This window comes from Mus caroli, chromosome 1, assembly GCF_900094665.2.
Source record: "Mus caroli chromosome 1, CAROLI_EIJ_v1.1, whole genome shotgun sequence".
NCBI classification, from domain to species: domain Eukaryota; kingdom Metazoa; phylum Chordata; class Mammalia; order Rodentia; family Muridae; genus Mus; species Mus caroli.
This window is the reverse complement of record NC_034570.1, coordinates 77,284,614-77,311,602: the sequence shown is the minus strand read 5'-3', so window position 1 is coordinate 77,311,602 and position 26,989 is coordinate 77,284,614. Positions and strand designations below refer to the sequence as shown.

Sequence of the window (26,989 nt, the reverse complement as noted above, 5' to 3'; positions counted from 1 at the left end):
TTAGGAAGTGTTTTCTCATTCAGTTTTATAATAGCCCACTGCTCAAAGTTACTCCCATCATACAGATGAGATAGTTAAGGCCTTCAAATCTGCACTTGACCCCTTAGCAGATGAGGATACAACCCAGTGGGAATCTCTAGATTTCTGTCTCCAGATTCCACAGCTGCCCCGCCCTGAGGTTTGTGATCTTTTTCATCTGACTATTAAAACACCACAAAGGAAGAAATGAGAAGTTTCTACAAAGAAGATTCATTAGATCACCACTAGATAAATAATAATGCAAACCAGGGGGTAGAGTTTCATCTGGTATGATCATCAAAGTGTTCAATTCTGTCATGTATTTTAATTGACACATGAGTAACACCACGTTGATAAATCCACAAGGGACATAATAAACATCAGAATACAATGACTGAATATACTTCAAAAATTGAGTGAACCAATAATAAAAGACATGGAAATTAAAATAATAACTAAGTAATATTCATTTTACATGCATCAAAATGAATAATTTAGAAAAATTCTTTAGGTCAGTGCTAGAAAATTATGAGGCCCCTGATGTAGTGACTATGGAATATGCCCTGTCTCTTTGGAAAAGAAAATTTTCAACAGTTATAGGATTCAAGGAATTTCCACACATTTAGGTGCAGCAATTCCACTCTTGGGAATGTGTCTTGAAGCTCTTATTAAAAAGACAACAAGACTCACATATAAGAAAAAGTTCATTAGTATTGGCAATAGTTATAGTGGTGAGAAGCTGGAAACCACTTAAAAGTCCTCAGAGAAGTGACTCAAAAATGACAGGATAATGTGTTTGGGGATTCTGTAGAGAAACATAACTGGTGTGTGTAGATGGGGTGGGGTATAGAGACAGGAGCAGGGGGGAGAAGGAAGGAAAACAGACTGGAATTGAGTGATGTGGTAGTGCAGGAGACCCATAGGCCCAGGAGAGCTGATACTGTGGGTTCCAGTGAGTCCTGACCTGAAGTCAGGTCCAGAAAGTGTGTTCTCTTGAAGATGTTAAGGAGAAAGAACTGTTATTTCTCATTAAGCTTGAATTTTAGCAAGACTTACAACATACTGGATGAGTGTCATCCACCTTGGGAGAGAAAGCAGCTTTATGTAGTTTTCTAGTTCCAGTTTAATGCCATCCAGAAACAACCTTGCAGATCTATACAGTAAGTATCCTTGTCCAGGTATCCGGGTACCCTGTAACTTAGCTGATGAGATACATGAAATTAACCAGCACAGCCTACGTAGCCATTGAGTCAACCATGAAAACGATGTAGTAATGTAAGAATACTCATGGTACCAACTGAGAAAATGAGCCAGGTAAAATGTATTCTCCAAAAGTGTTACCATTAAGAGGAATCACATAAAAATGAAAACGGTGAATGAAATAGAGTGAAAGTTAGCTGCTCACTATAGACACTCATACGTGTGTGTGTGTGTGTGTGTGTGTGTGTGTATGTGATATTTGTGGTAGATGGCAAGGAGTGAGTAGAATTCTGAGTGAAATCTCAGGATCAGGCTGAATGGATGCAGTGGTCCTGAGTGCTGGAAGCTCTCAGGGCTCTTCCTCAAGTAATTCAACTTGGTTTCTAGAGGGACAGATTGTGTACAGAACTGAGAAACTATGCATGAGCACCCAAGGGAGATGATTCACCAACGACATGGGCTTAACATACAACCTTAAGTGGCTCAAAATAAGACAACCAACTGTCACTTTGTTTGGGACTTTGAGGGAGCTGTCAGGATATAAATTCTTCCATTCCTTGAGTTGGGAAAATCCTGGTCAAATTAGAATGAGTTGTTCACCCCATAATCTATGCCAACTGAGATGGATGTTCTTCAAGAGAGGTGAAACATGAGTTAAGAGAGATGCATGTGGTACCGTTTCATAGCAATGCTAAGAGCACGTCAAAAGCTGAGCAGCTAATTCAGTGGAACAGAGTTGGGGATATTGTTTGAAAATATTTTGTAGTAGAAGCAATCATGTGATATTCTGGGGCGGGGGGGGCAGGGGGACTGAGATTTTTTTGCTTTTTTAATTTTTTATTTTAACTTCCTTTCTTTATCTTAAAGAAAAAAAAACAGTTACCCAAATACCGGCAAATAAGCCTCTGGTGAAAACATTGACAGTTTTAATCTAAATGCCTTCCTTATTGAGTGTCCCAATTACTGTTTTATTTATTTGGTTTTAATTTTATGCCAAGGGGAGTACAAACCTATAATAACACCTCATTAATTTGCATTAATGGGGTGGTAGAGTTCGGATGGGTATGTGAGAGCATGCTGTTTAAACACACACAATGCTAATACATCTGGGGCCTTAGAAAATACTCCTGTCACTGGAATGGAGCCCACTGAGCTCTGAAGTCACTTCTTTTCCCTGCTGGGCCCTGGCCACTCCCACCTCCTGGAGTTGGTCTTCCACCACCAAAAATTTCTGGGTGCTGCCTTTCAACTGCATTGCTTATTGGTTCACTAGAGAGCAGGGTCTGTTAATGTTCAGGTGGCCAACCTGTGTGGAGTTGGATCCAACCTCTAGCTCTCTGTGACTTCTCCTTCTGTGAAGAAGAAAAACGGTGTTTGTGAGTCAAGAAGTCCCCAAGCGTTCCTGTGTCTGAGACTCTCTCCTGGTCCTGTGTCTCAGTTAACTCTGTATAAAATGGGTTTTGGCATCACAGAGTTTGAATGCAATTCTATGTAGATTTCTGAAAACTGCATACATGCCGCATGTTTATTATCATTCTCCTTTGTCATATGTTTATTATTTATGGCACTCATATCTGTTCTATCACCACTCCCTAATCTAGTCACCTGTCTGCCTATCATTTATCTATCATCTGTCAATTATCCATCTATTATCTATCTATCTATCTATCTATCTATCTATCTATCTATCTATCTACCTACTATCTATCTATCTATCTATCTATCTATCTATCTATCTATCTATCATCTGTCTACCTATCTATCTAACCATCCATACATCTATCTCATCTATATATTCATCTATACACCTATTTAAGTATGTATTGACCTATGTAGCTACTATGTATCTACCCATGTGTCTACCTGTGTGTCTATTTATCACATATCTGTCTATCTGTCTATCATTTGCCTATCTACTTATTTACTTAGGAAACAAACATGGAGATGTTTTTGTTCAAGTGCAAGGATTTTATAAAAGCATCTATAAAAATCTGTGTCACGGTCTTTGTCCTCATTTATATAGGACTGTTTAGTACCAGCACCTGCTATACTCTAGCCACTGTTTCAGACCTCCTCTTTGGACCACTGAAAATGAGTTAGTACTTCATTGGGGGAGAACTATAATCATCATTTGGTGAAAACAAAGAGCTGTTGTAGACAGGATAGATTTGGGGCTGTATGGCAGTGATAACCCGCAGTTGTTTGCAGTGAGGCCAGATCCGGTAGGGCATCCTTAGCAGAGCAAATAGCATAGTAAAGAGCTTTGTGGAGAGGAAGACATGCTTCGAGAATGGGCTGGTTTCATGGGGCTGGGAGTGCATGATAAGAAGGGATGATACCCCTGCACAAGAACAAGGACCATGCCCACAACGACCTTGGAGTGCTGTGATGAGCAGACTTTCTTTAAAAACAAATTATTTTTAATTATGGCTTCTCTGTGGGTGTCTTGTGGGGGTGTATGCACCTGAGTGCAGGTCCCTGTAGAAGTTGGAGATATCAGATCCCATGGAGCTGGGGTTCTAGGCAGCAGTGAGTGCCGGGAGTTGAGCTCTAGTTCTCTGCAATAGGAACTCTTTAGAGCTTAGGCATCTCTGTAGCCCTAACTGAGCAGATTTCCTGATGGTGATGGGAAGCTATTGCAAAGACCTGAACAAGTGAAGTCTCAATGAGTCAGTCTGTGCAAAGCCTGGACATAGCTCAGGAGTCTCGTGTTTGGTATTTTTAAGTTAAGCTTTCAGAGGTCTTGTGGGTTAAGATATGTCATCCTGGTTCCTCTCAACAACTACTGACCATATCCTAGCCATGACCATCTTAAGAGGGGCCTTGTGTGTTCATTGGCTTCCTTCCTATCTCCAGATGGAGCTTCCTCTTTCCCCACCCCTCTAATTCTCTGACCCCAGAGAGATCGACAAATCTCATTCACTTCAGAGCCGGGGCCAAAGAATGGGATTATTTCTGAGTGTACTCACTTGATGCTGTTGTCTCTCCAGCAAGGCACTATCACTAATTACAGCAAAACAAACAACACAAATCCTCAACAGCTGAGCTTCATGTTTTCAAAGACTCGTAAACCTCATCAGCATAAAATAAATTAAGCTTGGCACTTACCTAGCGCACACATCCATTCCACTGGCTCTTTCCCTACCACATTCCTGTTTGTGAGGCCCCTGCTGCATTACTGTCTGCATTGCATCCTGCAGAGTTGTCCCTGGCTCTGGTCTAGACTGCCTCATGTGCCCTGGAAGAAACCAGTGCCATCCTTAATTGGCTGATTCAGCCAAGAGGCTGATGGGAAGGAAAGGACATTTGTGGCCAACCTTTCCCACAGCTTGGAATATAAAGCTCAGGGCTGACCTGTAATACAGTGATTGGCTTTAGCTTTTTTCTGCTTTTTAAGTGCTAGTGATTGGACCCAAGGTCCTCTGAATGCCAAATGTCTAACCATGCTGTCTCCCACCTGGTTATATCCCTGGTCTCCTCATTTATCTACTCAAAAGCAGAATCTAGGTTACTGTGCTGGTGTACGCCTGTAATCCTGGCACTTAGGAGACTAAGATGGGGGACAGTCATGAGGACAGCCTGTGATAAATAGAGTAGCCCATGAGAGTATATGTATTTGTATGAAAAAACAAAACGTTTTCTCGAGACCTATAGAGTCTGCTCAAATTATATTCTAATAGAGAGTTCTAAGTGAAGACAAGACAAAACAAACCAAAAACCAGTTGCATGTGTTTTTAAAAATCTTCCCTCCTTGAAGAGGTTTTTCTTTTGAATGAGAGAGCTTGAAGGTTCCCTTTCCGGGGAAAGTTAAAGGGAAATGACAGTGAAAACGTCCTTTGTGACTTTGGGTTTTGAGCATCAGTTCCCTTGTCTGAAAAGCATGACATGCTAAGGTTCCGTGAGAACACAGTTTAGGAATTAACAGCAGAATAGACCAGATGGCTCACGGGGTGAAGTTTTGGCCACACAAGCCTGATGACCTGGGTTTGAATCCCCTGATCCTCATGAGATCCTGATGCAGTAGTGTAAGTGTCCTACCTAGAGATGGGAGGTCATGAGAGGAGGCTCAGAAAGGTCTGGGGTCAGCTACCCTGGCTTATGCAGCCATGAAGGGACCTTGTCAAGCTGGAAAGGTAATAAACAACTCTTAAGGTTGTCTTCTCTCCAGGCTTGTGCTATACACTTAGCCATATCTCTATCTCTTCCATCATTTTTTTGATCTTTCCTGCGCTACCTGCAGTCATCTGGATGCTGGCTATCATGGTATGGTATGTTAACTTTTCTTTGGCCACTATCTCTGTTGCCCCTCACATCATAGTTTTGGGAGGCAAAGACAAAAGAACTCAATGGTGTCCAGCAATGTGGTTAATGATGTGGTGCTAGGTACATAGACTGGCACTGTCTACTAGGGTCTCTGACAAGAAACTAGGCAAGTATCTGTTCCTTCCATGTATCCACCAATAGCACCATTGCTTGACCTGTTGAAGGAACATCCCTGCAAGGATCGTACTTGCCACTAGACATTATTCAAAGCTATCCTTCTAGTTTGTTTTGCTAGTTAGTTTGGGAGCCTGCAATTATGATCATAAGCCCTTTTTGGAACCCACATGCCGAGCTTTCAAGACTGAAATGAGATGGGTCACCGAGGAAGACATCCTGTTCCATAGGAACTGTGCTGTCTTCTTTCTGGTAGTCAGTGATTTCCAAGCCAGGTCCAGCAGAGATAATACAGGTGCCCCAGTACTTTGATGGCAAAAGGATTTTTTATTACTTAGAAAACATAACAAGATTGTGCTCCAGATGTCTGACTGTGTCAGTGATTGCATTTTAGCACATTGGTGAGTGACCAGTACATTGATTGGAGATCTATGTGTATATTTATATCTATTATTTTCTGGCTTCACAATACAATTTCTACTGCCATGTCTGTGCACACATTTGGGCTTTATGATATAATGTGGACCTCATCAAAGCTTAGCTTTGTACAATGAGACTTTGAGTTCAAGCCCAGTCCTGTCTATATACAGAGTTTCCTGGGAACACCCCATTGATATTTTTGTCAGCTCTCAGGTGTCTACAAGGAAGACCCCAAAGTACCTATGAGGCCCAGACTTTGCTCATGGTCATGAGAATTGTCATGTTATAGACAGGTACTATGACACTTGCTCATAATCCCAGACTGGGGGAGTTGGAGGTAGGAGGATCATAAATTCAAGGACAGCCTGAACTGTATAGTAAGTTCAAGGACAACCAGGATTATATAGTCAGACTCTTCTCAATAAATAAACAGTTGAACATAATAAAAGCCAAATGGAAACAGGAACATTCTGGATTCTACTACATTGAATTGAATAATCATTTAAAACTTTTAAAAATGGAATTATAATGAACACTACTGAAATACAAATGATACAATAGGGAAAATACACTGCAAAACATTTGACAAGCTAACCATCTACTTTATTAATATACAATTTTACAGCCACTATGGAAAAGACAAGCAAGGCCCAAATAAATAGTCAGAGAGAGAAAGTGTAAGCTTGCAGTAAACATGCTAAAAGATGTGTTGCTTCATTTGATTTAAGGACTAGGTTCTAGTTAGCTTTAACTCTCAACTTGTCACAACCTAGAATCACATGAGAAGAGAGTTTCAGTTGGATTGACTAGATCAAAATGACCTGTGGCATGTCTGTCTTATTAATTGATAGAGGAGAGCCCAGCCCACTCTGGGTGGTACTAATCCCTAAGCAGGTAGTCCTGAGCATTCAGTAAGCCTGCTCACCACCCAGCGGAATGGCATTTTCTGTGATTCCTGCTGTGCTTCTTTGGTGTGAAGCAAGCTCCTTGATAAAAAAAAAATACTATATGGAGTAACAAGCAGGCAGCATGGGTTCTTTTAACCGTGGATGTGATATGACTATCTATTCGAGTTCCTGCCTGGACTTCCTTCAGATGATGGCCAGTAACCTGGAATTGAAAGCAAAACAAACATTTTCCTTCCTTGAGTTACTTTTGGTTAGGGTGTTTGTTACAGCAACAGAAACAAGACAAGAACAAACTAGAAAATACAACAATAGTGAAAATGTGAATCTTCCACCCTGCCACTGCCCATTCAATTATATATCTCTACCACCGAAGCCCTGGGATCTCCAATGGCTGCTATAGCTGCTTAGGTTTTATATGGGTGTTATGGGTCCAATCACTAGTCCTCATACTCATGGAGCCAGTGCTTTATCCACTAAGACATCTCTCCAGCCTTCTCACCATTTCCCCCCACCATGACCAAGTATATATTCAAGTGATAAGAAGAATTTAAAATTGTCAATATGATTGTGGTATTTAATGATTAATTCATTGACATATATATATATATATTATCAACAGTCCTTGGCCAGCTTAAAGAAGTCACAAACTGCAATGATATATGCTATGTTTTTAATCGACGCAGTTCATGTATGTCTAGACCTAGTTAGCAGCACGTATTTATCCTATTAAGGGTAGGGATTAGAATGAAAATGTAATGTTTACCCTGGAGAGAGCCAGGAGTGTGTGTCTGGTAGAAGTTTGGAGAATGAGCTGCCATAGACGAGACGATGTGGTCAGCATGTTACTGAGAAGCTGATTGGGGGAAGCATTGTGAGCAGAGTGTTTTTTCTTGCAAAGGGCCTGGAGGCTGACTCAACACTTCCTCTGCCTTTCTGGGCTCTGTGTTTTGCCTCTGTATTTGGCTCAGATACTCTGAATTCAATTTCCCTAATTGAAAAAAGCCAGTGCTTAAGTCAGATGGATGGTGTGGATAGACATATTCCTTGAGAGAAATGTCGCTCAAAAGAACCAGAGATCCTGTTGGGGTTGAATGAGGTTATGACTATGTGGTTGATCAGGCATGTAAGGAAGGTTTAGGGGTGCCCCAGTGTGTTGGGATCATGATCTATTCAGATACTTTGGAAGTCTGCTTTTGATCTGTGAATTGACTCAATAGGTTCAATTTACTTGCTCACTATTTCCAAGTTAGTTTAGTCATGAAACCCAGGTTGGAGTTAACCTACCCTGTAACGTGGGTATTCTTGCTTTTCCTTTGTGCATTTTGGAGCATTTAATGAACCACAGAGAATAGCAGTATTCCTGTCTCTTGGCATCCCTATTCTTTATTGCTGGCGACAAAGGGGATCGTATTTGGGCAGAGAGTTTCAAGAATGAGTTCAGGAGCTCAAGGTCCTGAGACAGGGTTAGGTGGATGTGAATTTTGTGGTGGGAAGGGCTCATACACAGGATAGGGATGGGGGTGGAAGTCTTTCCCTCTGATTCTCTTCTGCATTTGCCTTGCTGTGCTTTGTGGTAATGACAGTTTCCTCATTTGTTAGATGGGATAATGTTATCTCTCACTGGGTCAGGTGGTGAGTAAATGAAGAACCAACCATGTAAACACTCAGCAGGGTTTCCAGATGGTCAGCACTTCATCCTGTGGTGCAGATATTCAGAAGGCAGTAGCACCTCCTAAGTACAACAAAACCCTCGAGGACTCTGGGGGTGGGGAGGGAGCTTCAGTCTGTCTTTCTGTCTCATTCCTACTGGCAATTTTGCATAGCTATCATTGTGTGGAAATAACAATGTGAAATAGAACATCAGAGAAAACCCCTGATCAAACTTAGACCACCTCTTTGGCCCCAAGTAGAACACAGAGATTTACCTTGGGCTTGGCCTTGTTTCCTAGTGAAATTCTTAAGGTTTTATTCTTTCTAGTGTATAAGATTCTGGGATAACTTTATTTTTGTGGGAGGGGAAAAAGGAAAAAAAACATTTTGCAGTGTATGAAAGCTGTATCCTCTGTGACAGAACATTGCTTCATTTTTCAAGTGAACTTCAAAAAGTTGTACTTTGAAAGGGAATTATAAATTTCTCTTGAACTTTTAGACTCTTAACCTTAGGGCACAGAGGCAATTCTCTCAAACACAACTCAGGAGCACAGTATTGTAACATAAAAAGAAACCAAATAGGTAGCGGTCTCAACTGGGCATTTCTTCATTTTCTGCCCTACATCTCCCAAAGCACAAATTCCATGGAAAAGAGACCATAATAGAGAGCCAGCTTAAAAAGAAACTGAGCAGGTCTGGATTTGTTACATAGCAAATCAGTCTAATGCATTCTTGATTTGTGAAATTGTAAAATTAAAATTGATTCCAGAAGAGTGAGTTTGAGATACGCTACCATTCTCATTCATTAGAGAAGTCGACAGCGTTGTGTCCAACTTCCAGTTCAGAAAGAAATTCACCAATTTAGAATAAAATTCTGATTTAGCAAAATCACTAAAGGGCTGGAGATGCAGTTCAGTGGTAGAACATTTGCCCATCATGGACAAAGCCTTGATATTGGGGGACAATTGCTGATTGTATCCAACATTATTACCCAAGCTCCATTGACAGATATGTATAAAGCTGCATTAGGCTGCTTTTTGCTGGAAAAGTTGTTTTTCTGATAACTTCCTTCATGCAGAACACTATCAATGTGTGCCCAGAAGCCAGTGAGGTCATCTGTCATCCAAATGGTTCCACAAAGCCCAGGAATCATTCTATGGGGGTGATATGTGAGAAGTTGCCCTCTGCATGTAAAATTACTTTGGCTTTGGGACAGAGAATAATACACTTCCTAATAGCTTATGAGAACATTCCTAAGCCTTGTCTAATTTGTGTTCACATGAGTAACAGTCATGATCAACCAACTCCCAAATCTTGCTTCTACTGTTCAAGAAAGTCACAAACATAAATATTTTTTTTCACACACAATAAACAACTGAAGATTTAGCATTTTGAAAGATCACATGTGTAGTTAGATCAGTGTTGCTGGCACAGTGTGTGTCCATAAATGGGTGATGGTAGAGGAAGATTGACAATGGATGACACAGAGCTTTCATTTCTCAATAGCTTGCTGGAGACATTCCTGTCATTTTAAGCAACTCTTTCCTGCTCAGCTTTTTCATTTGTGGGTGACTTCTTTCTCTCAAGCCAGCTTCCTGTATTTCTTCACACATTTCTTTGTACATTTTCTTTTCTGTAATCCTTTTACTCTTCAATTTCCTTCTCCCACTTTTAGGAGAGTATAGTACATTACCACGAGAAATAATTTTTTTTTCATTATAAGGCCCATTTTATTTGAAAAGGGATTTTAGAAAACACTGGTTAATGTGATTTTTCAGCAGTGCCTGGATACAGCCACAGAAAGCTTGATTAAAATTTAATTAAAGTAGACTTAATTAAATCCTATTGGGTAAAGCAAATGGAAAGTAATTAACCCTCCTTAACTATTTCTACCAATCCTCTGCTCAGCCTTTAGGTGTCTCCCCTGGAGGGAACTGCTGTTGGGAGCAGATACCCAAGTGTGTCTGGAGGGATGGATCTGTTCCCTGATTCCACAGTTCACTGGTGACCACTACATCATATCTGAAGCATGGTAATTAGTCATTTTCCCAACAAAATATCATCACCAGAAAAGAGAGGGAAACAAAAGAGTTACCTTCTTTGAACTTTATATGATTGAACAAAGTGTTGTGACACCTCCTACCTCTCCCCAGCATATTTCTCTTTATCTAGGGTGACACTCTTATATATTTCTATGTTCTCACCAGTTTTTTTCTAAGTTCAGATATTTCTGTTCTGATACCAAACATTTGTGGAGGGCATTTGAAGTAGAAAGAAAGGCAGGAAGTAAAAATGTAGGGTGTATGTCCATGTGAAATTGTCCTCTCCATTTTTGGAGGGGAGACAGCTTGTGATTTTGAACCTGATAGTTATGTGGGATGCTTTTCAGAATGTTCATTCCTTTTCTTGTGTAGGGAATCTTTTCTGGCAGCTTCTTACCAGTCTGAACTTGAGCATCTTATGAGCATTCTCGATGACTGTTACTTCTACTGCTAAGTAATCAGTGTTCAGCAAGCCCATATTACTGAGCAGGCATGGGGAAATACTCCAGTCAGTAGTAAAGATACATTTCTCTAGGAGAGAAAAATGAGGACCCTTCCACTTTTCACTGGAAGTAAAGGGAGCTCCAAGGTGATGAAAGTGATTAAAGATGCTGTCTCAAACCCCAGGCTGGCTGGCTATCTTATCTATCTATCTATCTATCTATCTATCTATCTATCTATCTATCTATCTATCTATCTATCTATCTACCTATCTATCTATCTATGGATGGCAGGTCAGTCTAAGTTGTTGTAATTAATAGGCTCTAAGATATAACATAAAATATAAAATGAAACATTTCCAATCCTTTAGAGGCCAATTTTTCAAGTCACAATCCAAAGCTGGATTGGCAGTGACTTTCTTCTGTGTGGTGATCAGGTGACCCAGGTCTCCCTGTCATGGTGGTCCCTACCCCAAACCCTGTGGTCTCATGAGTGAATTGTTTGCACAGGCAAAACAACTTTTTCTTGTTGGTACTGATATTTCCTTAACATTTTAAAATCTTTGTTCCCAGTAGAAATGTCATTCTTTGCTATTGTTCTTTTAACATAGGCTCTTGTATAGCTCATGTTGGCCACAAACAGTGGAGTTGAGCTAGCCCTGAACTCTTCATTTTCTTCCCTTCACTTTACAAGTTCTGGGATAATAAGTATCTACTACCAAGTCTGGCATATGTTCTTTATGGTTTTATTCCTCTGTCTAGAACTCAGTCATTGGCTCATGCCTAATTTCAGATGGTGGGGAAATATAATCTATCTTTGTTCCCAGTAAGGAGGAAATGGATTTGGGGGACCAGCCAGCATCTCGGCCTTAGATACCTTCTAAGGTAGGGTACATATTGACTGGCCAGCAGGCCACACTTGCCTTACCATGCATTTCATTTGGCCAGTACAGTGATTGTAGAATGTTTTCTTTAAATGTCAGAAAGCACGTAAAGAACAGGAGATTTCATATCATATGTCATTTTCTTAGATGTGGCCTTCAAATCTTGAGAGATGGACAGCCCCCATCCTTATTCTTGTTCGGCACTGTTGTCTAAAACTGATTAGAACCTCTGACATAGAGGGCCAAGCGGCCTCTCATCTCTCCTCGAAATCCTTATTCAAACCTTGCTTTCACCTCTCACTTCTATGCATGAAAGCCAGATATCAACTTTATTTCCAAAACAATGCTGCTTAAACCAGATGCCTTCTCTCATCTCTACTGTGTGATCTTACTTGAGGACTGAAACCAAATGTTGTGGGTCACAGCCCATTGCCACCAGTCTCTCCTTCTCCTGTACTCTCTTATGACTTTGTAGGAGTGAAAGGCACATTAACTCTGACAGAGACACTGAAGAATAATACCATTCTTGCTCTTTAGAATGTGTTTCAGTGAGTTTATAAAATCATAAATGTTATTAGAAGGAAGGAAGACAAGAAGGTGAGGCAGGAGACGAAGAAGAAAATGCATGCTATTCTTACAGAGTAAAGCTTTGGAGTCTCTGCTTAAAATCTGGGATGCCTTCTGTATGTATATGTTTTATAAGATCTATTATATCACAAGAGCAAATGGGATCTCAGTCCTCTAGAACCAGAGGGCAGGGAGTGGGGTATTTATGGGTTTTCTTGTTTTTGTTGTTGTTGTTTTGTTTTGTTTTTGGAAGTTGTTACTTAGTTTTCTTATACAGGCAAGGTGAACCTTGTGAAGGCCCCCAGATGAAAGTGGGTAACAAAGGTAAACTGAGAGAACAGAACAAGAAGCCTGTTCCTTGTAACCCAGGAAGCCCAGGAAGCTTCTGTACCAAGCATGACCTGACCCATCTCCCTCCCCTTCTGCCCCCCTGTGTGTTTCTGGGCACTTGTTCTTGAACAGTACAATGGGGTGTTATAGAATACAGGAGTCTCTGAGGAAGTCCTTGAATGAACTCAGACACTGAACTTACAGATAGAAAAATCTCTCTTTTACTATAGAGATTTGGACAGAATTATTAGATAGTTCCTCAGGAAGAGAAGATGATGGAGAAGGAGATAGAGAGGAGGGGAGGGAGGGAAAGGGATGTGAGGGAGAGAGAGAATTAGAGAAGGGGGAGAGAGAAAAAGAGGGAAAGAAACCCTTACCCCCAGAAGTGTATACCTTGCAATGTATACCTAGAGTTATAAGCAGCATGTTGAACTGAGGGTAGTCACTGTGACTTAGTCCCTCATATTGTGTATAGGAACAGAGACTATACAGCACAATTTGTTCTTTATCAAACACATTGTGATATCCCATCAGGCAAGAAGAATCACACTGGTCACAAGTACCATTTAATGAGAGGTATCTGAGACACATTGACATGTGGTGCTTTTGGATCTTTGCCCAGGAAGTATCTAAAGATATAAAGTGCTGAGGCTGTAGCCCAACCAACTCTGTGAGGATCTGTGCTAGCCATGCAGCGGGATCTGGACTTTCAACAAATGAGTCTTATACATGTAGCTTGCAGCACATCGACAAGAGCATCTGAGAACCTCTGGCCTAAGACCTTTGCCCAAAAAGGAATAGCTAATAAAAAAACTTTCAGTAGGGGAAGCAAAACTTAACTGAAGCAACAGCAGCTTTGGTGTCATGCTTAAAGAGGCTCAAACCATTGATCAATCAAGCCACCATCACAACAAGGTCTTCTCCACCTTGCTTTCTGAGGTGTAATCTGGGGAGGGCAGCATCCAATGACCTGAAAGATATGACTTGATAGACATTCAGAGCATCATGTGCCACCCATAGGCTACTGACCCACAATGGGTTTCAGCAGAGTCCCTTAGTGATTCACATGTACATAAAGACAGAGGGTCACTGTCTTTCACATCCACTGTTGGAGGGCAGGCATTTTCTAAAGAGATACATCATCTCAGAAGCACATTTTCTGTAAATATGAATGGATGGAGTGCTGTCCAACAGAGCACAGACCTGGGGCTAGTTGAGCAGAAGGTCTGTAGGTAGGAAAGTTGTACCAATCCATCAAATAGTCTGTGAGCTGCTTGCTTTTGTAGGCCTATCAATAGTAATTTCACTTAGGATGTCAGGGATAAAGAGCTACAAAAGAATCCATTTAGACTGGACCATAAAAACACAATAGACCACTTCTCATAGATGGAATCTTGTCCAATGCCTTTTTGATGATGAAGAAACGTATCTTTCAAAATCTCTGGGTGGGAGGAGGTGACTTATAAGTTGGATTTAAAAGAATCACCAGATCATGCAGTCTGTTTAACTCAAATAAGCTTTTATACCCTGTATGTATTCCTCGTCACTCACATCCTCTCCTAATAACTGTGAGGTGGTCTTTAATGAGTGTTGCAACACTAACAAATATGTTAGCAATTGACTGTCATAGTTGCTAGCATCCTTCATCTTTCTTTTATTTACATGGGAGTGCTACTTCTCTGTAAGCAAGACTTGCTGATTGGCTTTTAGGAAAATTCCCAAGAGTCCAACCTGGAAATAAATTTGAGCAACAAAATTCAGCTTAGCAAGTGGTTTTATGCATATTTAAATTTTGTTGTTGTTGTTCTTATTAAGGAAAAAAAATCGACATTTCCCCCCAAAGCACACAGGATCTATTTCGGCATCAGCCAGCGAATGCAACGGTAATTGGTGTGTAAGCCGTTCATTCTCCAAGTTTTCTCACGGGGCATAATTTGTCTGTTATTTGTCAGGGATGGGTTCTGCAAGACAACACTCTCATTCATGATGGGCACAGCAAACGCACTAAAACATTATCATAGCTGGGATTAATGGTCCACTATGGATTTATGTCAAGAATGTTAATGATTTGTTTATGAATAAGTGGGCCTGTCGCATGGTGAAACAGTAGCCTGCAGGAGTGCTGAATGGACAGTTTGCTCGCACAGGATTCGCGCAGGAAATAAATCCTCTTGCCAGCCCATTTGCCTCTCTAAAAGTAGCTACTGTGTGGGATCTGAAAGGTGGTATTTACCTCACTAAGTCCTGGGCTTGTTGCTGTTCCTCGGAAAACTCAAAATTTAGTTCTTTTAGAATGGAGAAACTAATCTTTGGAAGACTGAATATGATTCTGTTTTCTTTTTAAATTAAAGTTGTGGGAAAATAATAAATCAACTTAATCTCTCATTGAGAAACCCCACACCAGATTTTTTTTTTCTTTGAAGCACAAATTTGCAGTAGATTTAATTGTTAGGTGAACGTTAGTTATTGCCACGTGGAGTCTAGTAAATGAGTAGGTCAAAATTATATAATGCTTCTTATACACATATACACATAAAGATTTAAAAGACATATAGATTTAAAAGTTTATATGATTCTCTGTGTATGTGTGCATGTATTACTTGAGTAAATGTTTAGGATGCAGTTTAATGATGTGTATACTAACTCCTTTTTTGAAGCATTTGCTGCCTAAGGAATGCTGCATAAGAGAAGGGCTTTCTGTTATTTAAAGGAAAATGACATTTATCTATGTGAAGAACATTCATTTTTCTTTTCAATTTGGAGTGGAGTTTGTTTAGCTGGGAATACATCTCAGCAGTAAATCCCTTGCAAGCACGAGGACCTGAGTTGAGCACAGAACCATATAAAGGTGACATGGTGGGTACCTCATGCCTGTAATCTCAGTACTGGGGAGGTAGAGACAAGAGACCTGAGCCTCGTGGACCAGGCAGTCTAGCCCAATTGGTGAGCTCCATGCCAACGAGAGAGCCTGTTTTCAAAGAATGATGGCATTCTTGGGTTAGCACCTGAGGCTATCCTCTGGCTTCCACATGGACACTTACGCATGTACCTCCCACTGGACACACACATGTACATTAAAAAAAGGATTAGTGTAAGTCAAGGTTTCCTTGAAGTTAATTGGAAGGATCTTTAATAAAACTTTAAAGCCATTTTGAATAAGGTCATATAATCTCAGAAGTTTCACACTGGATGAGATGGAGGAGTATGACATCCAGGTTCCTTTATAAGCAGAAGCAATACATACTGTCTGTTCAACAGTGATGTCACCTGCATAGCCTGAGACCATGCTGATCTCATTTTCTTGGTCCTTAGAGCTGTCCCGTAGTTATAAAGCCACCGTGTGGAGCCTTGAACCACAGTTCTGGGTCCTAGCTGCATGCACAATCTGCTGTGCAGGATACCACAGGTCAAAGCCTGTGTGGTTCCATCCCTCATATCCCTCTCCACTTGACTATGTTGTGGTTTCTAGGTAGGTAGATGGGGTTATTGAATGATGTTTGAAAGGAAAAAAATCATAGGGTCAGATGAGAAATATAGAATTTTTCCAAAGGGTATCAAAATCTTTCATGAGGTTGCAACTTTTTGGATTTCATACAATTCTTTGGAGAGCCTATGCAAAGTTATTTTATTCATTTGTTTTGGTTTTGGTAGCACTGGGGTATTGTGGCCTGAACCTGGGGTCTCATGTATATGAGATATAAGGCAAATAATCTACCAGTTATAACAGTGTTAGTTTGATCATTTTTATAATATACTAGATTACCAACTGTAGGCACTTGTCTAGTCATGCAAGGTTGGTTTATGTGTAGTGATTTTTTATTAACCTTATTATCATTGTCTTTTTTTTTTTTGTATAGTAAGCATGAGCTGAGAGTCAAGGGACTCACATTACTAAGGACTCATTTAAATAATTTGTTTTGCCCTGCTTGTCCTTAACTGTAGTCCTGGCAATAAACAGCAGACATATATGTGGACCTGAATCCCGCTGATCATTCTAAAGTTGACCAGTTTATCAGTTTCAGCAGGGAGAGCTTTCCTAAGGTTAAGAAGGGGGTGAATGTTTAGCAAATCTATTAAACCCTGTTTTCATGCTGTAATGGCTTCCAATACTATTCACTACCTTAGGTCCTCTTGTTCCAACAGGTCTGAACTGTAGACTATTACAGTAGTATCCAAGCAGTCATTATCTTGGTATTTATTATTTCAGATCAGGGATAGAGCAAATCACATCTGAAGGGTATTTTGAGCATCTACCCTGCAAAAAACATTTGTCTCCCAGATTTGAGGAAGGAAAGATGCACAAACCCTAAGTTGGATGCTAGCAGAACTGAGAATGTCCATCTGTATTTTGAGCATGACCAAGATGCAGTAGGGACAGAATTCCTTGATTTAACACTGTGTGTGTGTCCACCTCTTGAATGTTGACACAAGAAACACTCTGAGTTTATGATGTACTACTAGAAATGCCAAATCCTAGCAGTCCAGTGTACAGCAGTAGAGCAGAGAGATGTGCATTTATGCTGTTTGTTTCCTTTCTAATTCTCTATCTTGGGGAAGGAATTCTTCAACTCCTTGTGGATGTAATTTTAGCAAGAATGAGCTTGGAGAGGAGAACAGAGATGCCTTCCTCTACCTCACTTCTATGGCAGGAGTGAACAGTTCTCCTGGGTGCTCAAGGACACTGACCTTCTAGCACTGGTGTTCCTCAGAATCACCAGCAGCTGAAATGGAGGTCCTTTCTTCTATCCAAGTACCACCCCCTTTCCCTTGTAACCAGAGGCATCTCAAAGGGAATGGGCTCTGTGCATGGGCTTTGTAAAGTTTGATAAGCCAAACTCCTGGGCTTCTAAGCTCAGGCTGTACCCTACTTCTGGGTATAGGATCTGTAGTTTTACTTAGACTTCAAATGTTGCCTGACGTTTAAGATGACTTTCTAAGACGTTGTGGGTGAAATGAAGATTGTTAAATGAAGAAACCTCTTTGTGGTTGAAAGAATAATTGATCAAACTCATGGGCAGAGTGATAACATCATACCATAAATGGATGAATTTTAGAATAAACCATGTTTTTACATTTACACTGAGAAAAAAAAAAACCATTCCTACTAAAGCACCATATATATTTTTTCCCTACTATCTAATAAGAATTGATGACCAGGGCTTTTATGGGAAAGTTAGGTTTACATTCTGTATATAAATTTTGTTATTATTATTTCAAATTTATATTTATTTTAATTATATGCCTGTGTGGGTTCCTGTATGATCAGGTACCTGCCAAAGCTAGGGATGCCCCTGGAGCTGTAATTACAAGTGGTCACAGCTACTGAACATGGGTAGTGGGAACCAAACTCAGGTCCTCACCAAGAGCAGTACTGCTAATTTCTCCAACCTACTATTATATTATTATGTCTCACCTGAGCCAGGTCTTGTGGCATCTGCCAATATCTTCTGAATGGGTGACTAGCCACCTGAAATACTCTTTCAGCTAGCTGCCTCAGTCCAATACTGGAAATTTTATGCTCATGCCCAATGCCTTGTCTGTTATTCATTTTCATAGGAATGGTATTCATAACCCAGGGCAGACACAGTCGTGGCATAGATCAAATAATCATGTTATCGAAGAAACTGGCTTGAATTCCAAGACAAATTCTTCTTCAAGGTTCAAAGAGAGAAGTAAATAAAAGTCAAATGGATGCCCGCCCTGAATTTTGAGCTCCTTCACTCTCTAATACATTTTGGAATGTGGCCTTTTAGTTTAGAACCAGTGTTGAAAACTTTGTATATATATATATTTTTAATGCTTCTAGACAGCTAAAGGAGGAGCTAGTTTTTCTTTAGGGATTACATGATGGTGATCTTGTCTTTTTTTTGAAATGCTAAACAATTTTTATCCAGATTTCCTGTGACCAAAGAAACATTTTAAGTACTAGCTTCTATTTTATCTCTCTTTATATAATACTAAGTAGCATAGAGAGAAGCTAGCCTATCCAACACTCAAAATACTAATATTGTATAAATTGTAGTAACATGACTAGAGCTGAGTTAAGGAACATTTGATCATGACCATCAGAAAATAAAATGCCACAGAAACCAAAGGGGATGTGAATTTTCATTAGGGAAATGCAAATCCAAGACATACTGGGATAAATGAATGGTCAAGAAAATGTGCCATCTTACACAGTGAAATGTACTTGGACTTTACGTGGGAAAGCAGCTTTGGTATGTATTACAACGTGGATGAAATTTGCTAGGTAAAGTAGGCCAGACATCAAAGAACACATGCTATCATGATTCCACTATTGTGAATTTCAAGTCAGGACTGAAAGCATTAAGACACAGGAAGCAGAAGGATGGTTGCCAGAAGTTGGGGAGTTGGAAAAGGGGGATTGTTTCAGGAGTGTTGAGTTTTCCATTGGGAAGACAGGGAGTTCTGAGATAGATACCAATAGATCCTCACGAAGAAATAGGAATGCATTTAAAGCACCAAGGAGCACATGGAAACATGGCTAACACATTGCATCTTATGTCATTTGCATTCTACCAAGATTTAAAAATATCAAAAGAGGGCCTGATTTAAAGGTGCTTTCATACCAAGATTTAAAAATATCAAAAGAGGGCCTGATTTAAAGGTGCTTTCATACAGTTCTTAAAATGATCTTTCCTGGGGCTGAGGAGATGACCCAGTCTATAACATGCTTGGTTCACAAACAATCAGGAGGATATGAGTTTAAGCCTAAGCGTCCCCATTAATAAAACAAAACAAACAAACCCAGTCATGATGGTGCAAGATGGTGTTAGAATCTTAGTGTTGGGGAAGTAGAAAAAGGAGGATCCCTGGACCTGACTGGCCAGCCTTTCTAGCCGAATTAATGATCTAAAGGTGCATCGAGAAGTCTTATTTCAAAAGTATAGTGAAGAGGGATGAAGGGATATACTGGAAGTAGACTTCTGTTTTCCAAACGTCTGTGTGTACTTGAATGTGCGTGCCACTCCCCTCCTCTGTCTCCCTTTCCTTGTTCTCTGGCTGAAGTGGACTTAAAACTCTTCAAATGATACTGCGGGGTCAAGAGGCTCACTGAGAGTGCTTTAGGGAGGAATCAATACTGTTCTTCAATTTCATTAACAAATGATAGTTCAAATCTCTTCAAGCTGTCTGTCAGCATAAGAGTAGGGGCTAGAATAGAGTTCCAGACCAGGCCAGTTTCTCCTATTCTTTAAACCTGATAGTTTTTACCAAGTTAAGGATTCTTTTTGGTTTAGAGCTCCAACTTTTAACAAGTAGAGCTAGAAGTGGGTAGTTTTTGTTGTTTGTTTTAGTGCGTGGTAATAATGTCATAGTAATGGGACCTTATGGTATAGAAAGGTGTGGCAAAGACACTAAACTCCTCTGAAAATTCAGTGTTATTTTTTGGTGTCTGCCCTGTTCTTAGACCTTCAGCTATGGACAACCACATGACTCTACCTTTGTGACTGCTTATGTGGTTTACTGCATGTATTTCGACCTAGTTCCACAATTAACATGTTGATTTCTCTATTTGTGTTTTTAATGGCAAGGAATACATTTAAAAGACTGTTAAATATTTCAGGGAAAACTATTTCATCCTAACAGTGTAGGTAATTAAGTCAAAGAAAAGAAGGCAACAGGGTTGATGGTTCTAAATGCAGGCGGTTGAGGGACCAGATATACTAGCAACTGCCACAGGAACTCAACAGTGGGATTGTAGAGACTCTCCCATTTGATCCCCTGCTACAGAGAGAAGTAGATGTAGCTGCTTCCAGGTATGCTATGGGGTATACAATGTATAGGGACTTAGCACAGAAGTGTAACAGCTGAGAGTGTAACTAGCAGCCCTAGATGTGAGTTTCTTTATCAAGTCTATATTGTATGGGGTACATAGTGAAGTTATTTCAGCCCTCTGTAATTTTATCCATGATATTCTGGGGAAAAGGAGAAAAAGGATGTCTTTTTCTCACCCAGCTCCCCATGTCGACCCTCGTAAGGACTTGCTTTCAGGAGAGAAGGGGAGGTATTCATATGTTTCTATTTCATGAGAAAGAACTTTAATAGCCACATCTGCGGAGGACTCTCTTTCCATTGGGACTTGGATGTGTTGGGTGAATGAAAGAGCTGAGTGCTTACCAAACCAAAGAGCTGCCAGCATGAACAGTGTTCCTTCTCCAACCTGTAGGGCTACAGCTTGCATCAAATCAATGTGAGCTACAATTCCACCTTCTAAAGAGGCTGATGCTAAGTTACAAGTTCTGAAACACTGAGAGTATTAAAGTATGTGTCTATATAAAAAATACATGTGGGAACTTTTACTGTTTGTTTAAATATTTTGCTATTTGAATTAAAGATTTTGGTGTATGATATGTGTTTCATTATGCAGACAGGCCCTGATTTCAACATTCTGAAAAATTATTGGAATGTTGTTGATATTGTCTTTAATAGAAAAAATATTCATGTGTTCATATAGCTGTGTTGGGGCCTGCCAGCGGCTCACATGTTCGGGTTCGAGCCTGGAAGGCATCTTGGACTCTGGAAGAATAGAGGGAGGGAGACTAGGCGGGTTGAGAAATAATGGAACCAAGACAACTAGTCTGCTCAAGGTTCAAATTTTTAATGGTAGACATGCTTTATAAAAGTCCATTCCAGCCAATTCATCCTTGGAGCCTGGAACCAGCTGCTGTGATGGCATGCAGGATAGGGCATAGTCTCCAGAATAGCTCTGGGGCCTCTCTCTCAGCAGGTAGCAGTATCTTGAAGAGGAACAGCAACTGTGGCTCAACAATAAAGTGATCTAGGGAGGAAGGCTCCACCCTAGATAATCTCCTTAGTGGCAGCAAGGTCAAGTTCTGGCTCAGCCTGCTTCAGGCTTATGGGAGGCTACATAGCTGCTTAATTAGGAATTTCCCATTTGTGTCAAAGATGCATTTTCTATAAATGTAAAGCCAACCATGGAGATGCTGCGCATACACACACACACACACACACACACACACACACACACACACACACACACACATATGCTTCACAAATTCAAAATATTTATACTTAAGGAAGTATAGCCTTAACACTGGGGAGATTACTCAGCAGCTGAAACACTTGCCACTCAGTTCTGAGAACAAGAGTTCAGATGTTCAGAAACTGTGTAAATTTCTATAATTCCAGGAAGCAGGAAATGAAAGATAAGCGTTCCTCCACAGCAAGGTGATTAGCTAGCCTAGCTAAACAGTGAGCTATGGGTCAGTGAGAGACCTGACCTCAATAGTAAGGTAGAATATGATTGAGGAAGACATGTCAGTATTCACACATGCTTATGCACATGCATATACACTTACTCACGTGTATTTGAATGTACACACACATATGTATGCCTAAAAAGAAAGTATATTTCAATGCTAAGTTACAAGTATGGAAACACTGAGAGTATTAAAGTATGTATATATATAAAAAACACATGTGGAAATGTTCACTGTTGGGTACCTAGCATAGCACCAATCTCTGGGTGCTCTGCTAGGTACCCAACAATGGAACCAATACAACTGTGGTGGAGAGTGACTGAACCCTTACTCTCCAGGGGCTGTCTCTCTCATACTGGAGAGATGAAGAGCAAACATTCCAACCATTAAAACAAACCACCACAGCATAATAATATAGTGCCAGTCAGTGTCATGCTATACAGTAGATAAAATAAGACAATGTGATTCTGGGGAGGGAATCACATTGTTGTTTTAAAATTTAGAGGAACTTTGACTATCTGAGAAGGTGCTGATTGAAAAGTAAATATATATAAGGAGTTTGTTCCATGCTCCTGGTGGGAGATACATTGCAGGGAGAAAAAAAAAATAACACCTATGGGGTGGAATGGTTGGGGTTGGGGTTGGGTTGGGGGGTGGAGGGGTAGGAGGTAGGTGGGTGGGGCTTATGTTGAAATAAGGTGACCATGGTATTTAGATCTCTGGGAGAGAAAAAAAATTCTCAAGAGGAAAATGAAGTTGGGAAAGTTGTCAAGAGTTAGACCCTGCAAAGCCATAGTTGGGAGTTTGGAAGCTATGTTCCTCTCTATACCACCAGTATATCCCCATGAGTGATGGGAAGCTCATGGTGGGTCTTAAATAAAGAGCTGACATAGAATAAATTCTCATAGAAGGAGAATGTGTGACTATTGCTGGAAGGATAGGCTGCAGTAAACAAGGAGATAAGAGGCCAGTTGTGAGGCGTTGTGCTAACTGTAGCTAGGAAATGGTGGCCACAAGAGTGGGGTGAGGAATGGTGTTTGGTTTGGGGGATATGTTTTGATTATGAACACAATAACAACTCTCAGTAGATCAGGTATGGACTCTCAGAGAAAGAAGCTGTCTCTTAGGACTTCAGCTTAAACTAATCAGTAAATATTGGTACCATTCATGAAGAGAGCATAGTATATCAGCTGCTGCGGAGGCAGATGCTGAATTCAATCATTGCATCCTATATCTTATAGCCTGCACGGTGTGACATGGAAATGCAACACTTTGAAACTTCATGTGAAGACCCTGTGTTTTATTTCCCTTGTAGTAGAGTGGGAAAGAGCGATGATAAACTCTGAGAAGATATTTGGAAACCTAAGATGGCTCTCTCAATGGGCCAATATTTTATAACCTTCTATTACATGAACCCTGAAAGTAGTTTTTATTAGGAAGTTGCTGGATTTCCAGAAAGATCTCAGAAAATGTTCATTTCAGTTGTTCCTTGCTACCCTGTTTATAATCCTGGGTTTGAGCCAGAACACTTGATGTTAAATTGGTTTAGCTTTTCGGGGCATTGAACTAAAAAAAAAAAAAAAAAAAAGTGAAATGCCTTTGAAACGGTTATAACACAGTCATAAAAGGAATAACATGAATAACATGATGATTCAATAAATATCAACACTTTGTGATTTGAGGAACTAAAGAAAAACGTCCTACATCCTAGGCAAGGCATTGCCAGTCTTGTGCACCCACACTGAACCTAAAATGAAAGAAAGCAGATGGGCTGTGGTTTGGGAAGAAACATTGGCTAACTGGGGTACCCCTCACCTTCCTTTGCCATCCGGTACAGCATGGTTAGTGCTAAGCACAGGGTCTTCTCATCACTTCAACTCTGCTACATCTACAATATAAGATGGAAACTTTGTTTTATCTACAAATTCAAAAGGAAGTTTACAACTTATAGTCTACAACCATAAGCAGAGGCCAAGTAGTACAGTCTAGTGCCACTGACAAAATGATATAATGAGTCACCCCCTTTTAAGATTCCTGCTGAGAATTTTTATTTTGTTTTGTTTGCTTTGTTTTGTTTTCTGGTTTTTCTTTCTTTTTTTTTTTTTTTAGAGCTGGACTCTTATGACATCAATGCCTAACTATTTTTCACTGAAAAGAAGGGGTGATTTTCAGTGTGTGCTTTAATAAAAATAAAAAATTAAAATCTAAGGAGGTTTTTTTTTTTTTTTTACTTAATAATTTTACTGAGTTTTTGCAAGCATTCTTTGTCCTACCAAGAGTTATCAGTTTTGATTTCTGTCAATTCAAATGGCATTGTTATTTACATAATTCAAATTCTTCTGTCTCTTCTACCTGTGTCCCCTGTCTAGTACTTAAAGTGGCACGTGTGTGCTAATATTATTTGTGTTTTCTGGTGCATTTCATGTTTTCTTCTCTTTTGCGTGTATGTTTTTGGCACATACAGCACCATAGGTTTTATGGGTCAAAGTGAGCACGTTGCCTGGAGTCAGGTAACTGTCTGTGTCAGCATGGCCTGCATGGCCTTGTCAGGAGCTGTGTAAGGAGCACACAGCACTGATAGTATGCAGCCCACACTGAGGAACTTTAGTGAGGTAATTCGACCTATTTCTACTATTGCTGATATATTTAAACAATTTTGATCATATAATTTTGAATATTTTAAATTTTATTGCTTCCTGCACTACATACTTTATTAAAGTTTGTTCTCATCAGTGATTTCAAAAATTATAGATATATTTTCTCTGAAAATCATGATTATGTAATTAATGTCAAGGCATGGTTTTGAGTCGCATAACTTATATATTTTTTTCTTACCAAAATTTACAAATAAATGATGATTTATTTCAAGCGTAGGTAGAACCCAGGTTTTTTCCTTTCTCTACTTTCTAGACTTTAAAATCATTTGTAGGTTCTATATTTAGGCTATTACCAAATCATGACCTTTTGGATTATATGTATTTCCTCACAAGATACAGTTTTAAGTTTTTAGATTCATGATTATTAACACTTTGCAGATCAGTTCTCTTATATTATAATTGTACAATGCTTGGGTTTTAGTATTTCTACTTTTTTTAATCTGCACTTTTAGTATATTTATATGAAAAATGTGTCTGGTATATATTGAAATAAATATAAATGATCTATTTTTAATTATTTTTATTTTTAATGATCTACTTTGATACAGATATAATATGTCGCATGATATGACTTTAAGTTAGATGTATTTACATGCATTACTACAACTGATGTGTTTAAAACCCTTTAAATAGAATTATGACAAAAATAAAAGTTTCCACAAAAAATGAAAAAATTTTAAGCTCATCAGTTATAATAATAAATAAATATAATTTATAATCAGTATCATGTTGGATCATCAATATCATTAAACTGGATTAGCAAAAGACTGAGGCAATGTCAGGTATTAGGGTTGATGCCATCTCAATGATATATGGAACTGAACTCTATGTAGTTATCTTAAAAGTTAATGATTATCACTAATATATATTACTAAGCTAAAAGAAACCAAATAGGGAAGATTGTTTACGATACTTTATCCCTTAAGGCAAACTGTCAAATTATGAATGGCAAAATTGGAAAAATTGAATATAATGTAAAAACCTTGGGATCATGCAAGTGTTCATGTAGGCAAGATATACAATTTCTGAAAGGTGAGGAAGGAACCCTGATAGGATATCTTTGCTATTTTCAGTAGTCTTCGACTCTAAGTAATATTTTACAGTAAAGATGTTGACATGGTTATTCTGATCTAATTTTGTGTACGCAATACAGACACATAATGAACATAAATATACAAATAATAATTTTTGAGTCTTCACAAATCCTGTATACCATGTCCTTCCTCTTGGTACTTGGTTGCTCGCTCTTGTACACATCCTCACATGCACGATTAAATGCATAGAACAATAGGTGCATCTGATAAATACTATGAAATTAAAAGTGAGGATGTCATTAGTCTAATGTCACTAATGACCCTCAATTTTAGTAGATTTGAGTCCAGGATAAAATGTGAACCTTGAGATCCTAACCTTGAGTGGGAAATACCTCTGCATGTACCTAGGCAATTCCTGTTGTTGCACATTCTTCTGGTTTTTTTTTTTTTTTTGAGTAATTCCTGAGAGAAGACATCATCCTATACACTATCAACTCTATAAAGTCCATTTGTACGCTTCCGCTGTCTTTCTGTAGGAAGCACTGTAAAAGCTTACTTTAGTTGCCTCTCCAGTGACATCTACTTTTCCTCCTATCAGGCTACAGTTTTCAAGGGCTCTGTGCTGCTCTTTTCCCAGTTTTAAAGAGAAAGAGCTAAACTCATAAGCTTTGCATGTTGTGACTACATTGTAGTCATTGATCTTATGTTATATGTTCCTTTAATCCAATTAGAGTGGGGTTCTATACTTTCTTTTTTCATTTCTTTCTTTCTTCTTTTCTTCCTCCTTTCCTTCTTTTCTTCCTTTTTTCCTTCTTTTCTTCCTTCCTCCTGTTCTTCCTTCTTTCCTTTCTATTTTTCTTCCTTCTTTCCTTTTACTTTTTTATTAAACTTCTGAACTCAAGATTAACTTACAATCTTAAAATTACTTTTCAAAAACTCAGAAGGCTCTCCGAACCCTTGGAATAGCTCTGGCTCAGCTCTCAGCTTAGAACAACAAATTAAATTTAATTCCCTCCTAGAATTTTCATTAGGCTTTCTGAGCTATAACTTGGTACCAAGGGACTAAAGATTATTTTTGTTATTCATGGGGGCAGTAAGTCCTCTTTGACTGCATCTTTCTATTCTGCAACTTGAATGTCCTTTCTTAATATTTCTTGCCC

General features: G+C 39.4%; 1 protein-coding gene across 3 annotated transcripts in view; it reads left to right on the top strand.

The window, feature by feature from the left end:
• Positions 1 to 26,989, top strand: part of Pid1 (phosphotyrosine interaction domain containing 1) — a 287,502-nt gene that overhangs the window by 108,820 nt on the left and 151,693 nt on the right. Inside the window, exon 1 of one of the 3 annotated variants that reach the window (XM_029476816.1) lies at positions 10,481 to 10,665. The exons of the other annotated variants lie outside the window; for them this stretch is intronic. Within the exon in view, the coding sequence (XP_029332676.1) occupies positions 10,663 to 10,665 (3 nt within the window). The 5' untranslated portion in view covers positions 10,481 to 10,662. Of the gene's footprint in view, positions 1 to 10,480; positions 10,666 to 26,989 lie in introns of those variants that run through there. 3 annotated transcript variants of the gene reach the window in all.